Source organism: Lagopus leucura, unplaced genomic scaffold (assembly GCF_019238085.1).
Source record: "Lagopus leucura isolate 7727_CA_CO unplaced genomic scaffold, USGS_WTPT01 Super-Scaffold_100002, whole genome shotgun sequence".
NCBI classification, from domain to species: domain Eukaryota; kingdom Metazoa; phylum Chordata; class Aves; order Galliformes; family Phasianidae; genus Lagopus; species Lagopus leucura.
In genome coordinates, this window is record NW_024962263.1 from 40,174,115 (window position 1) to 40,186,242 (window position 12,128).

At 43.5% G+C, this 12,128-nt stretch overlaps 1 protein-coding gene across 1 annotated transcript; it reads right to left on the reverse strand.

Annotated features, from left to right (window-relative positions):
* Positions 1–258: 258 nt before the first annotated feature.
* On the reverse strand, positions 259–11,631 carry TUBB6 (tubulin beta 6 class V). Its single transcript, XM_042869815.1, has 4 exons — positions 11,514–11,631; positions 11,042–11,150; positions 9,718–9,828; positions 259–5,269 (listed from the first exon to the last, which is right to left on the reverse strand). Exons 1-4 carry the CDS (start codon positions 11,568–11,570, stop codon positions 4,206–4,208), a joined length of 1,341 nt encoding a protein of 446 aa, XP_042725749.1. The 5' UTR covers positions 11,571–11,631; the 3' UTR covers positions 259–4,205.
* Between the last annotated feature and the right edge of the window lie 497 nt (positions 11,632–12,128).

Consider the following 12,128-nt stretch of genomic DNA (forward strand, 5'->3'; position numbering starts at 1 on the left):
TGCTATTGATGATGTCCTCCTTCATTGCAAGCCAGGTAACAAGGGACACAGGGCACAGTAACTTAGGACTTTTTTAGTCATTAAGCAGCTGTTGTGTGCTCCCATTGAATTCCTTGTTGTAGAATGAATATTTAGGAAGACACCCTGAATAAAACTAAACTTCAATTCCTGTATTACTGGTGTTAAAAGTTTAGAATGAATGATTTCTGCAACAGTAAACTTTCGTTTTGTCTGAAACGTGATTTGACTAATAAAAGGTAGATTTACAGAGCTTTTACTGAAGTTTAGGCATGATCACAAGATTGCTGATCCATTAGGAGAACAAGAGGGAGAGAGCCTCCCTTCCCCCATTAAAATGTGCAGCAGTTTCTGTACAATTTGCAATAAAAAGTTAGCAGATGTATCGAATGTACTACTACAACAGTTTTGACTGCAAATCTCTTGCTCTTACTTCCAAGCAGAGCTGCTGGCGCAGAAACAGGTGCAGATCTTGGGTTGGCTCCAGTCCTCTGTGTTCATCTCCCTAGACTTCACCGAAGTTGCTTCAGGACAAGATTGTTGTGTTTTTGTCACTTAATGAGTTTGTTGCTCCCAGTGCATCCTGTGACAGTGCTCGGGGCAGCATTTACAGCTCTGCAGAGACTGAGCATCAAGTCCTAGCTGTTGGGACAGTTAACTCCATCCTCATGTTTGTGAAACTTCCATCAGGCAGACATGGCAAAGTAGCAACCAGTTTATTTGCATGTAGCTGTACTTACTGCTGTTTGTTTGCCTCCCTATTTCCCATCTAGTGGAACACGTCTTTTTTCTGTTTCTCACAGGCAGTTTGTAGCCAGTGCTGAGGACTAAATGTAGTTACATTGTAGAGGTCTTAATATCCTCATTCCTTATTTGATTCTTCCTCAAACAAGCAAATGAAGAGACAAAACAAAAAACAAACGAACAAAAAAAAAACCAATAAACAAAAAACAAACCCACAAACCATGGCCATATTCCCAAAATATCCTAAGTGAACTCTTTGGGGTGTTACCACCTGCCTGCAAAAGAAGTATCTCTCTGAGAAGTTTTCTCTTACTCCATTTGTTCTGTCTACATGTGTAGGACTTAAATTCCACTCACGTTTAATTGCAGCATAGTTCATAAGCTTGTGAGACTGTAAGGGATACGGAAGTTCCTTTGCCTCTATTATTTTAGAGCATCAACTTACTTTGTGTAGTCTTACCTTGATAAGTTTTAGTATTTTGTGCCAAAAGTGGCAGAAATGTGCTGTGCCAGCATTTTGGATTCAAAACAAAGCCATGAAAACTAAATTAACCATCTGCCTAACCTGCTCCTTTAAAGAGGATGGTTAGCCTGCTCACAAATTTGAGACTTCAAAGTTTAGTCTGTGGTGTGGCTGCCAGTAAGGTCAGATTGTGTTTGTATGCAAATATTTAGCAGTGCTACTTCAACTAGTAGAGGCTTGCGCAGCATGAAGGGAGCTGAGCCTTCTCTGTTTGTCCTACTGCTGGGAAGAGGAGCAGGTCTGGCCCTCTTCCAGCCTTGACTTTGTTCACAGGAGGTGACCACCTTTTCCTAGTGAGAGAAGTGACTTCAAACTAGTGAAATTGAGAGCCTAAAGAGGTCAAAGTAGCTCATGCAGAGACAGTGGCAGAAACTGCCTGAATGCCTTGCTGGCTTTGACCAAAGCATCTTTGCAAAGGACCTGCTCCCTCCAGGTTAGGTGCTTGTTTCTGGCCTGGAAGCACACCTGCCCACTCTGTTTATAAGTGGTATTGATGGTGTAGGTTGTCATCTTTATTTGTGCCTCCCCTTATTCAAATGTTGGCAGAGGTATTTGTGTGTGGGTGGTACTAACACACTGGGGTCTGGTTTGATCTGGCATCGAGCAGCTGTGTATCTTTGTGTGACCAGATGCATAGCAGTAAAAAGGAGAAAATGAAAGCAGACCAGCCATGGGAAGAAAAGGAAAGGGTGACCGAGTTGAAAAACATGGAGGGAAACTGAAAAACGAAAAAAGGAATGTGAAAAAGACAAAGGCAGGACTTGATAGGTAAATTTCAAAAAAAGAGAGAAGTTTTTAGGAGCAGAAAGTAATTATTCAAAAAGAAAGGCAACTGAAAGAAATGTTCAACAAACCTGTTGCTAAAGATTTTTGGTTTTGTGTCATAAAAGGAAGATTAGAAAATTACTTGAATGAAAAAGAAGCATTCCCACTTCAATGGCTCTTACTGCTTTCATGCAAGCTGGTGATGTTCTTACTGCAGGCTCCTTGGGCTGTTTGCTTTCTTCTAAAATTACATGGAAGATGTTTCCTTTTGCTCTAAAGGGGACATTAAGTTGTCCCTCCTACCTTCACACCCAACAGTTGGAATTAAACTTGTGAAAGAATGATTGAGTCAAAATAGAATCAGAGAACACTGTCAGTTGTGGATTTTATGGGTTCAGAATCTGCATTCTGGGTTTTGAGTCAATGTATGAAAAGCAAAGAAGCTGGTTCACAAGAGAATGCTCAGTTACTTAAGATTCCTGGCATTTCACGTAGTAAACATTTTAATTAATAATATCAGAATTCACAGCTGGGAGCTACTCATTAATTCTGTATTACAGTGAAATAAAGTCCCAGAATTTAAAAGATGGCTGCTCCTCCTTCACTCAGAAGCAGCTGTGCCAGTGCTTTTACTTGTACTTGAACTTTCAGTTCCATGTAGAACAAAATTGACAGCTTCAGCGTGTGTGGTTTGCAGCTATATGTAAAATGCAATCATCTCATTCCCTGAATCCCAAACTATAAATATTTTCAGGAACAATGGATCTTTGGAAAATATATTTGTGAAGCATTGTTTTTTAAGTTCTGAGCAAGGTTGCTGCTTAGAAAGTGCTTCAGAAAGCAAGGCGAAAAAGACCAGAGTCCAGAAACATATTAAGTTTGGATTTCCAGAAGGTTTTTCCTTTGTTTGCTTGCTTTGTTGCCTAGAAACTGACCTAAATAGGACACTCCATGTAGGCAGTGTTCTCCAGTGAAGGCTCTCTAATGGAGAAGGGCTGTTTAATTGATATGGCCAGAAGCACAAAGTATGCACAAAGAGTGAACACCCAACAGTCATTTTGTCAAGGCAGCAAGTCAGTTGTGCAAGACAGAGACCTTTCTGTTCCAGCTGTCATGTAAGCAGATAAATTGACGTTCATCTTTCATTTTGCCAGCTGTTTTGGTTACCATGGATAAATAGTTGTACTTTACTTTAATCTCAGTCTGCCCAGTGATTTTAAAACATCCATAGCACCCATAGGTGTGAACTTCAAACTGGGGGTAGAAAGGATACATCAACACATAGTCTCCTTTCCCACCATGCTGTGGAGAACATGAATTTCAGGTATATAGGCAAGGTGGAGTGGAGACAGGAACCAGAATCACCATTACCTGGCGCTGGCCAGAAAGCCAGGGGACTGCATGATATTGTGCTTCCAGAGAGTCCTTAAAGAACATACCACAAGTGGACATATTTCACACACATAACCCACCATTACTCAGCAACAAGTGGAAAAGTCACATAGCATAAATTCAGCCCTTGGCCTGCAGCTCACTGGATATTTATACAGCATTGACTGCCCAGAACACTTTTACTTGAGATGATACTAGCCTTTTTTATTTTGTTTTCAGAGAATTTGAATCAAATGTCATCTTTAATAGTTACTGTACAGAACAATTAATAACTTTTTGTTCTTTTTTTTAATCAATAAATTCTTGTTCCTGGCAGTTCAGTATTGTATACTCAGTACAGAATGAATACTTCAAACCCACAAGATTTTCTTACTCATAATTGGATGAAAATAGTGCAGTTCTGTTTTGTAGATTTTCATGCCTGCATTACTTCTTTTTTTTTTGTAAAATATGGAAGACGAAGTTTGTTTGGAATAAAAGATCCCAACCTACCAATTTCTGTGTTCAGACTCTTAGACTAAAGTCTTACATGAATGCCTTACATTTGTCTCATGAATAGAAATAGCCTGATTTTCAGAAATGCAGAACGTCCTCAGTTCCCAGTGACCTCAATGGACTCTGAAGAGCAGCTCTGATATCTGAGTTGTGCTCCCTTTTCTCTCCTCCCCCCCCTCATTTTGAAGCCTAAATACAGATTTATAAGCCTAATTATTAGAAATCCAGATGTGAGAATTTGGCCTGGAAAATAGCATACCTAATTTCTTTATTCATTGATCTCTTCTTCCTCATCTTCAAATGTTTCTTCTCCATCATTTGCTGTAGCTTCCTGGTATTGCTGATACTCTGACACCAGATCATTCATGTTGCTTTCTGCTTCCGTAAATTCCATTTCATCCATTCCTTCTCCTGTGAACCAGTGGAGGAAGGCCTTTCTCCTGAACATGGCTGAAAATTGCTCAGATATCCTTTTGAAGAGCTCTTGAATGGCTGTACTGTTGCCAATGAATGTGGAAGCCATCTTGAGGCCACGAGGCGGTATGTCACACACTGCCACCTTAACATTGTTTGGGATCCACTCCACAAAGTAACTGCTGTTCTTGTTCTGGATGGCCAACATCTGCTCGTCAACCTCCTTCATTGACATGGGGCCACGGAAGACAGTAGCCACTGTCAGGTATCTCCCATGCCTCGGGTCACAGGCTGCCATCATGTTTTTGGCATCGAACATCTGCTGGGTGAGCTCTGGAACAGTGAGTGCTCGGTACTGCTGGCTGCCTCGGGCTGTCAAAGGAGCAAAGCCTGGCATGAAAAAGTGAAGGCGTGGGAATGGGACCATATTCACTGCCAGCTTCCGGAGATCAGCATTGAGTTGGCCAGGAAAACGCAGCGATGTAGTTACCCCACTCATGGTAGCAGAAACCAAGTGGTTTAAATCACCATATGTTGGAGTGGTAAGCTTCAGGGTGCGGAAGCAAATGTCATACAAAGCTTCATTGTCAATGCAGTAGGTTTCATCTGTATTTTCAACCAGCTGGTGGACCGAGAGTGTGGCATTATAAGGCTCCACCACTGTATCAGAAACCTTTGGAGAGGGCATGACACTAAAGGTATTCATTATCCTGTCAGGATATTCCTCTCGTATTTTGCTGATGAGCAGGGTTCCCATGCCAGACCCTGTCCCTCCTCCCAGGGAATGAGTGAGCTGAAATCCTTGCAAGCAATCGCAGTGTTCGCACTCTTTTCTCACTACGTCAAGTACAGAATCAACCAGCTCTGCCCCTTCAGTATAGTGTCCTTTGGCCCAGTTGTTTCCTGCACCAGTTTGTCCTAAAAAAAAAAAATACACAATTGGAGAAGAAAATATACAAAGTTACCAGCAGCATTTGGGTACCTCATGGAGTACACCACACCTGTAAAAATGAGCTGCTAATAATTTGTCAGGTAGATAACAATGCTCTTCAGTTTTGCCTACAAATCTCTCTACTACTATCAACCTAAGCTTTTTATACAGACTCCTTTTGCCTCAAATCCTCCATAGTGTTCATTTATGCCTTTGGGTGACATTTTCTTTTTTGGAATTTAACTTTCCATAAATGCAAAGATGGCACTGGTTCCTTGTTTTGAAAGCTCTCACACTCCCAGCCCTGCTTATTCCATAAACATACAGAGACTGTTTATATTTAAATGCTTTCTGTTTATAGGGATCACGATGAATAAAAAGCTAAATCACAGATGCGCATTTCTAAATGAAGGGTTCTTGGACTGCTCTCACATTTGCTCCTTTCAGACAGGAGGTACAGTTGTCATTCAAGGATGAGGCTAAGCTTCTGAAATAAGTCCTTTTTAACTTACTATATCAAAAACTGTAACTTTTCCAATCAATGGTTATCTAGCCTGAATGAGAACACTGATCAACAGAAGCTCCATGAAAGATATTCCAAAAATTCAGGGGTTACCAAGTGCTATTTAACATCTACTGGTTTCCCTAGAAACTCACTACTCTTTGAGATCTGCAAAGCAACTTGCCAAATCGAAAAAATGTACATTTCACAGGCCCTCATTTTCTCCCCCAGCTTCCATTTGCCTCTTATGCACCACTCAGGATGGATAATCTGGATTCCCTGCTACACCAATATATTATTATTAGATACAGATTAAATGAGGGACCGGCCTTTAATACTCATATTCCTCACAGTGGCTACACTACATACGTATGTCATGCTACCAAATTCAGTCAGTAGTACTCTTGGAAGTAGTCATTGGAAGGAGCAATAATTTCACAATCACATATATCCACCTCCGCATGGTTCTCCAAGTCCTCCCTTCCTTCCTACTACCATGCCCCAGTTCAATTCCCAATGTGCTGTGCTGGTGCCAAACATACAGTTCTGGGAAAACTGCTAGCTGGGGTATTGTTCAAATATGAGACACTTTTTTCACTGCAAAAAAAAAAAAATGCTTGATTTCCTCAACATTTATCTGGTTAATTGTTCTATATGCTGCTTTGTTTTTCTCTCTTTGAATCTAGGAAGGTCAGCACTTCCTGTCCAGCTGGACAAAGCACAAAGTAATATCCTTCCAGAATTAAATATGCTTGCAACCACCTGCAGTGTGCTTGAGCTGATCCCTCGCCAGATATCTGCACAAGCCAATGCTACTTCAGATGCAGAAGGATCTTAAAACCAAAATCTGAGTTTTTAGAATATGTTTTGCAGAACATCCCCTGTGTTGCCCTTCTCCACTGGGCAGTGAGAGAATAGGAGAGAACACAAAATAGGAGCAAAGAATTAGGAAAGAAAAAAAAAAGGCAATTATTCTCAAAAATGTGGAAACTTTGTGTTCACGGGAAAAGATTTGCATTGGCTTAGTCTGCAAAATAAATTAGGAAGTACAACATGTAAGACAGAAGTGGATCAGTCCTCCCTCAGGGCTAATTCACACCACAGGATCTCCCAGAAGCCCATTCTATCACTGTTCAAATTTGATTTATTGCATTCACACAGCCTTTGTATCTATCTAAACTGCACTTTAACTGCAGCAGTGGCTGCCTACAACACCACTATCTGTTTCCCTTCTGCCCATGACTATCAGTTGCTCATGTGTTAACTCTGCACTCATCTACTAGGCAGCACCCACCTGAGGTCTCCTATGTTCCCTGTGAAACCCCAGAGGATGCACCCACTTACCAGGTACCTACCAAAACTCTTGAATATCACACACTATACTAAAAACTGTAGGTTTGGCAGATCTTTGCTTTGTCCCACAAGCTCTGTTATACATGCAGCCAGCCTCCAGCTTCCGCCTCTTCTCACTGTTCACTTACTGAAATCTAATGGAAGTCTACAAGTAATCCCAGAACTAATGCTGGTACCTCCAGATCTTCCTACCACTGTTTGTTTCTCCAGTGCTCATGTGTAAGCTTGAGCTGCACGTGCACAGAAGCCATTTGTCTAACAGACAAAAAATAGCAGCTATTTTCTGAAAACTTATTCCTCTCCTTTTCTCTCTCTACTATTATTTTACTCTCTTTTATTTCATGCTTGAAATAAAAGACAAACCTAGGAAGAGACACCGGTAGCTTGCATACTAATGCTGAGAAGACTATTGTGAAGGCCTTGGTGCAGAACATACAACGTGATTTAGAGAGGGAAAGACACTCCTTTGACTGGCTAACAGCCATTTGTGTTTATCACCATCAGTTCAGACAACAAACTGGAGAGATACCTATCCAAGAAGAGCTAGCAAGGATGTAGGCAAAAATGGAATGAGAAATGCAGGAGTGTACTAATGAAAAATGGTCAACAAAAACAGTTACATCAGACAGTTCGTAACAGACACTGGTAGACAACTGTACACCATTAGGGAGCCAAAAGACCCGCTGCTCTCCTACAGCAAGTTCATTCCATCTGTGCTTCTTCACCCTTCACATCAGCATCCTGCAGCATTAAAGTACAAGGATTATGTCTGCATCCACCTCAGACTCCCACTAGCCTGAGCTAAAAATCCCTATATCTGGTGTGTGTGATCAGCTGCCTAATATAGCTGAACGAAATTCTCATTGATGGTGCACACCTACTTGTTACAGGTATGCACACATACACGTATATGCACGCAGAGACTGCAAACATCTCCATCAGAATGAGCCCTAACAGCCTGGCATACAGCAAGTATGGAACTGCCAGCCTCTGCCACAAAGTCCATTGTGGGTCCAGGCTGGATTTTTAAAAGAGAAAACAAAGTGCTTTGTTGGCTTTTAATACAGAAGATCATTACTTCAGCACTCAGGCAGCCATTCTGCACTATTCAGCAGGTTGGGAGGACGGTGCCTGATGCTGGCAGGGCCCTCCGTCAGATACCAGTTCATCACATGCTGATGGTTCATTGTTAGCTTGTCAGAAAGGGAGTGCAGTGAACTGAACTATTGTTAAAGACACTAAATTGATTTTGCTCTGGTTTTACTGGTGATATGCCAAACCGTAAAGTTCCAACACAGGTATTTCCAAAAGTTGTGTGAATTCACTCCTGTGGGGCTGCTGTGGTACACAGGAGAAAGGGAGTAAAAGTAAAAACGTGAATATAGAAACTTGCCTCATAAGGCTGCCTATGACTTTTTACACCAGGCTAACTTGTACATATTGTAACTTAAAATGCTTTTGAATGTAATCCTTAACATCATTGCTACGGATCATATGGGAGAAAATTAGCAATAAAACTTCAGCTGAACTCTGTTAAAGAAGTCAGTTAAAGGCTTAATATGAATCTATGGCTTCTTATTCCCTACCTCACCAGAGGGAGGTTGAGCTACAGTTTACTTCACACCACCCAAACAATGTTTATCTTTTCTCTGTCCTTCCCTGGCACCGTTCCTTCTTTATTATATTAACACAATATACCAAATAAACTGAAACCTAAGCTTGCTTTGGCAGGAGGAAGAGCAGCTAGCACAGACGTGGAAACCAGAAGGCCACTGGAGCCCTCGTGGTAGCTCTCATTCAGGCTTCCTGTTTGAGTGGTTCTCTTGACTTTCACACACCACCTCTCCTCTAGTACTAAGGGACCAACAGCACTCCTGTACTTCTTAAGGATGCTATGAAATTCAATCATGGCAACAGTCACTTTTAAGCTTACATGGGAAGTACTACAGAAGTGCAAAGCAAAACTGGTAAAAGCCAGAACAACCCTTTCCAAGAACACTGCAAAACCTGAAGTTCCTCCATGCTGTCAGATTGTTCCTCTTTGTGTTGGAAAATAACCCAGTAACTGGCTCTATGAGTGGTTTCCATTGGCCTCCCTTTAGTGTTAAACTATGCTATACTGTAAGGCTCCATTGAAAGAGTTAAATTACACAGCCTTTAAACAACTTCATACTCATGCATTTAATGCAATTTCAAATAAAAAATAGTTTGGTTGGTTTGTGGTTGAGCTTTTTCCCCTCTGCTTTCCATTTCCTGCAGAATTTCCATGCATTTTGTCGTAAATAGTTGGTCTCAGGATTTCATTAGCATTCAAATACATTGAAAGTAGACGTACACTATCTGATGATTATCATAGGAAGCTTTCAGTAGTTTGCTAATTGAAGAAACAATTAACAGAAGAATGATTTGTTCAGTTAATGGGATCTTTTGGCTGACTTACAGATAACCGAAAATGGATTGTTAAGCTAATAAAGGTTTTGAGTATTAATAATACTTTGAAACAAGGAGGAGGCAATATAGTTTAAATGTTTTTTAACCATTCACTTCTTTTTTCTTCCTTTGTAAGAAGCATCCACATACCAAAGATGAAATTATCAGGCCGAAAGAGCTGACCAAAAGGACCAGATCGCACACTATCCATGGTGCCCGGCTCCAAGTCCACCAAGACTGCTCTTGGCACGAATTTCTGGGCTACAATGAAAAATAAGCATGTCCTTAATGTTCTGGAAAATAGTGAAAGAGTTACAGTGTTTAACACACAGTTACATTGCTTACTATCAGTCTAATACAGATTGTACATAGATAAATATTTCCTATAGAGGAAATCATAGCGGAAGATGAATCCAAGCATGATATGCACAAAACAATTCCCATCGAACAACAGACTTGATAACTGGATGTCAGTGGAATATTACATTTTGTAGGCATTTTGAGGATTAGACATAAAGAAGGGAAGTTTGACTACAAAAAAAAAGTTGAATAATAAAGTAAACAATTTTTGCTGTGTGTAAGGGGTGAGTGGAGGGTTAATACCCAAATCGTATAATATTATATAAGTTACATTGGACCCATAAGGATTGCGGGTCCAACTCCTAGCTTCACAAGGGAGCACCCAAAAAACTCAGACAGACCATAAGGATGCTAAAACACACAACTTTTCATGCTTGAAGGACTCACCATCAGTGAGAGATCTATTTGGTGCAGGTGGCAAAAAACTGATAAGCGCATCTACCACAAAGCACAAGAATCTGTACGTGGTTGAAACTGCTCAAGGAAACTAAGGTAAATAATACCATAGAATCCTAGAATCACCAAGGTTGGAAACGACTGCTAGGATCATCCAGTCCAACCATCCACCTATCACCAGTATTTCCCACTAAACCATATCCCTCAATACAACATTTAAATGCTTCTTGAACACAAATACATTAAGCTAAGCTGGACAGAAGACAAAACAAGTTCTTCCCAACGACCAAAGAACTCACTGTCCCTATTTTACATAGCAATACCTTCCAACACCAGTCTGACTCAAAGGACTTCGGTGCCTTTAGCACCTTATTAATGAATCACCATTACCCACGCCCCAACTCTTTCAACCCACAGAACAAAACCTGCATACTACAGATACGGGCTCACAAAATCAGCAGTTGAACGTGAGACGACGGACAAGAGACAGCTGATGCATTAATCACGCGTTACAAGCGCGAACAGCGATTAACAAACTTCCACACAGGCTGTGCCCCGTGAGACACTCCCTCCTCTCCGCCTGGGGAGCGGAACGCCAGCTGATGGCGGGAGGAGGGCGGCCAGAAGCGCTTGCAGCTTACAGAACCGCTCTCTCCCACATTCCTGGCTCCGTCCTCACGGAGCCCGTCGCCCAGCACCCTCCCCGCCCCACACTTACAAGATGATTCGTTATAGTAGACATTGATCCTTTCCAGCTGCAGCGCTGAGTCACCGACATAGCCTCCGGCTGGGTCAATGCCATGCTCATCACTTATCACTTCCCAAAACTAGGGCAGGGAAAGAAAAAAAAGAAGAAGAAGAAGAGTGTTGGGAACTCCCCCGCCGAGATCCGTGTCCCTGCCCAGCTCCCCAACGGCCACGCAGCGCGGCCCGGCCCGGGGCAGCTGCCGGATTCCAGTCGCTCCCGGCCCCTCCCTGCGGCGCTGCCCGACAGCGCCCGGGGCGGCACAGCTGCGAGGGGCTGCTCGGCTCCCAGCCGCCCCACGCCCGCCGCTCAGCCCCGGCCCGCCCGCTTTGCGAATAGCCGTGAGAAATCCCGTCGGTTTCAACGCTCCTTTTTCGGACGGCTGCTGAACTTCCCTGTCCACCCGCAGCCGCCCGGAGCGGCGGGAGGGCTCCCCTCGACTCACCTTGGTCCCGATCTGGTTGCCGCACTGGCCCGCCTGGATGTGCACGATCTCCCTCATGGCGCTGTCCCGCACTGCACGCCCCGTCCCGCCCGCTGTCCCTCCGCGCAACCCAGCTCTGCCCCGCGCGGGCGGCGCTTTATGGGCTCTGAGGCGGCGCACCCCCCCCAACCCCCTCCCTCCCCTTTCCCCGCCGCCAGCGCAAACGGCCGCCCTCTCCCGGGACCGCCCCACCCGGCCCTCGGGCGATGGGGGCGCGTTCCGTTACCTCCGGGGAGCGGGGGTGGGTGGCTGAGCGGTGCTCCCGGCCGACACGAGCGGCAGCCCCGCTGTGGGAGCCGGAGTTGGGTTATGCGTCCTCACCCTGCTTGCTTCATTCACACCGCACGGAGTCATAGAACTGCTTGGATCGGAGGGGACCCCTATATTTCACCTAGTCCAACTGCTCTGCGATGAACAGGGACACCTACAGCTGCACCATGTTGCTCAGAGCCTGAGCATCTGACTGACCGCTGGTTCTGCTGCCCCCGAGGTGGCTCTGATCCACACTTTGCTTCTTACAGTGCGTTTGCTGAGAGCAGGCATGACATCTTTGCCTATCGTGTAGCTCCTGCTCTT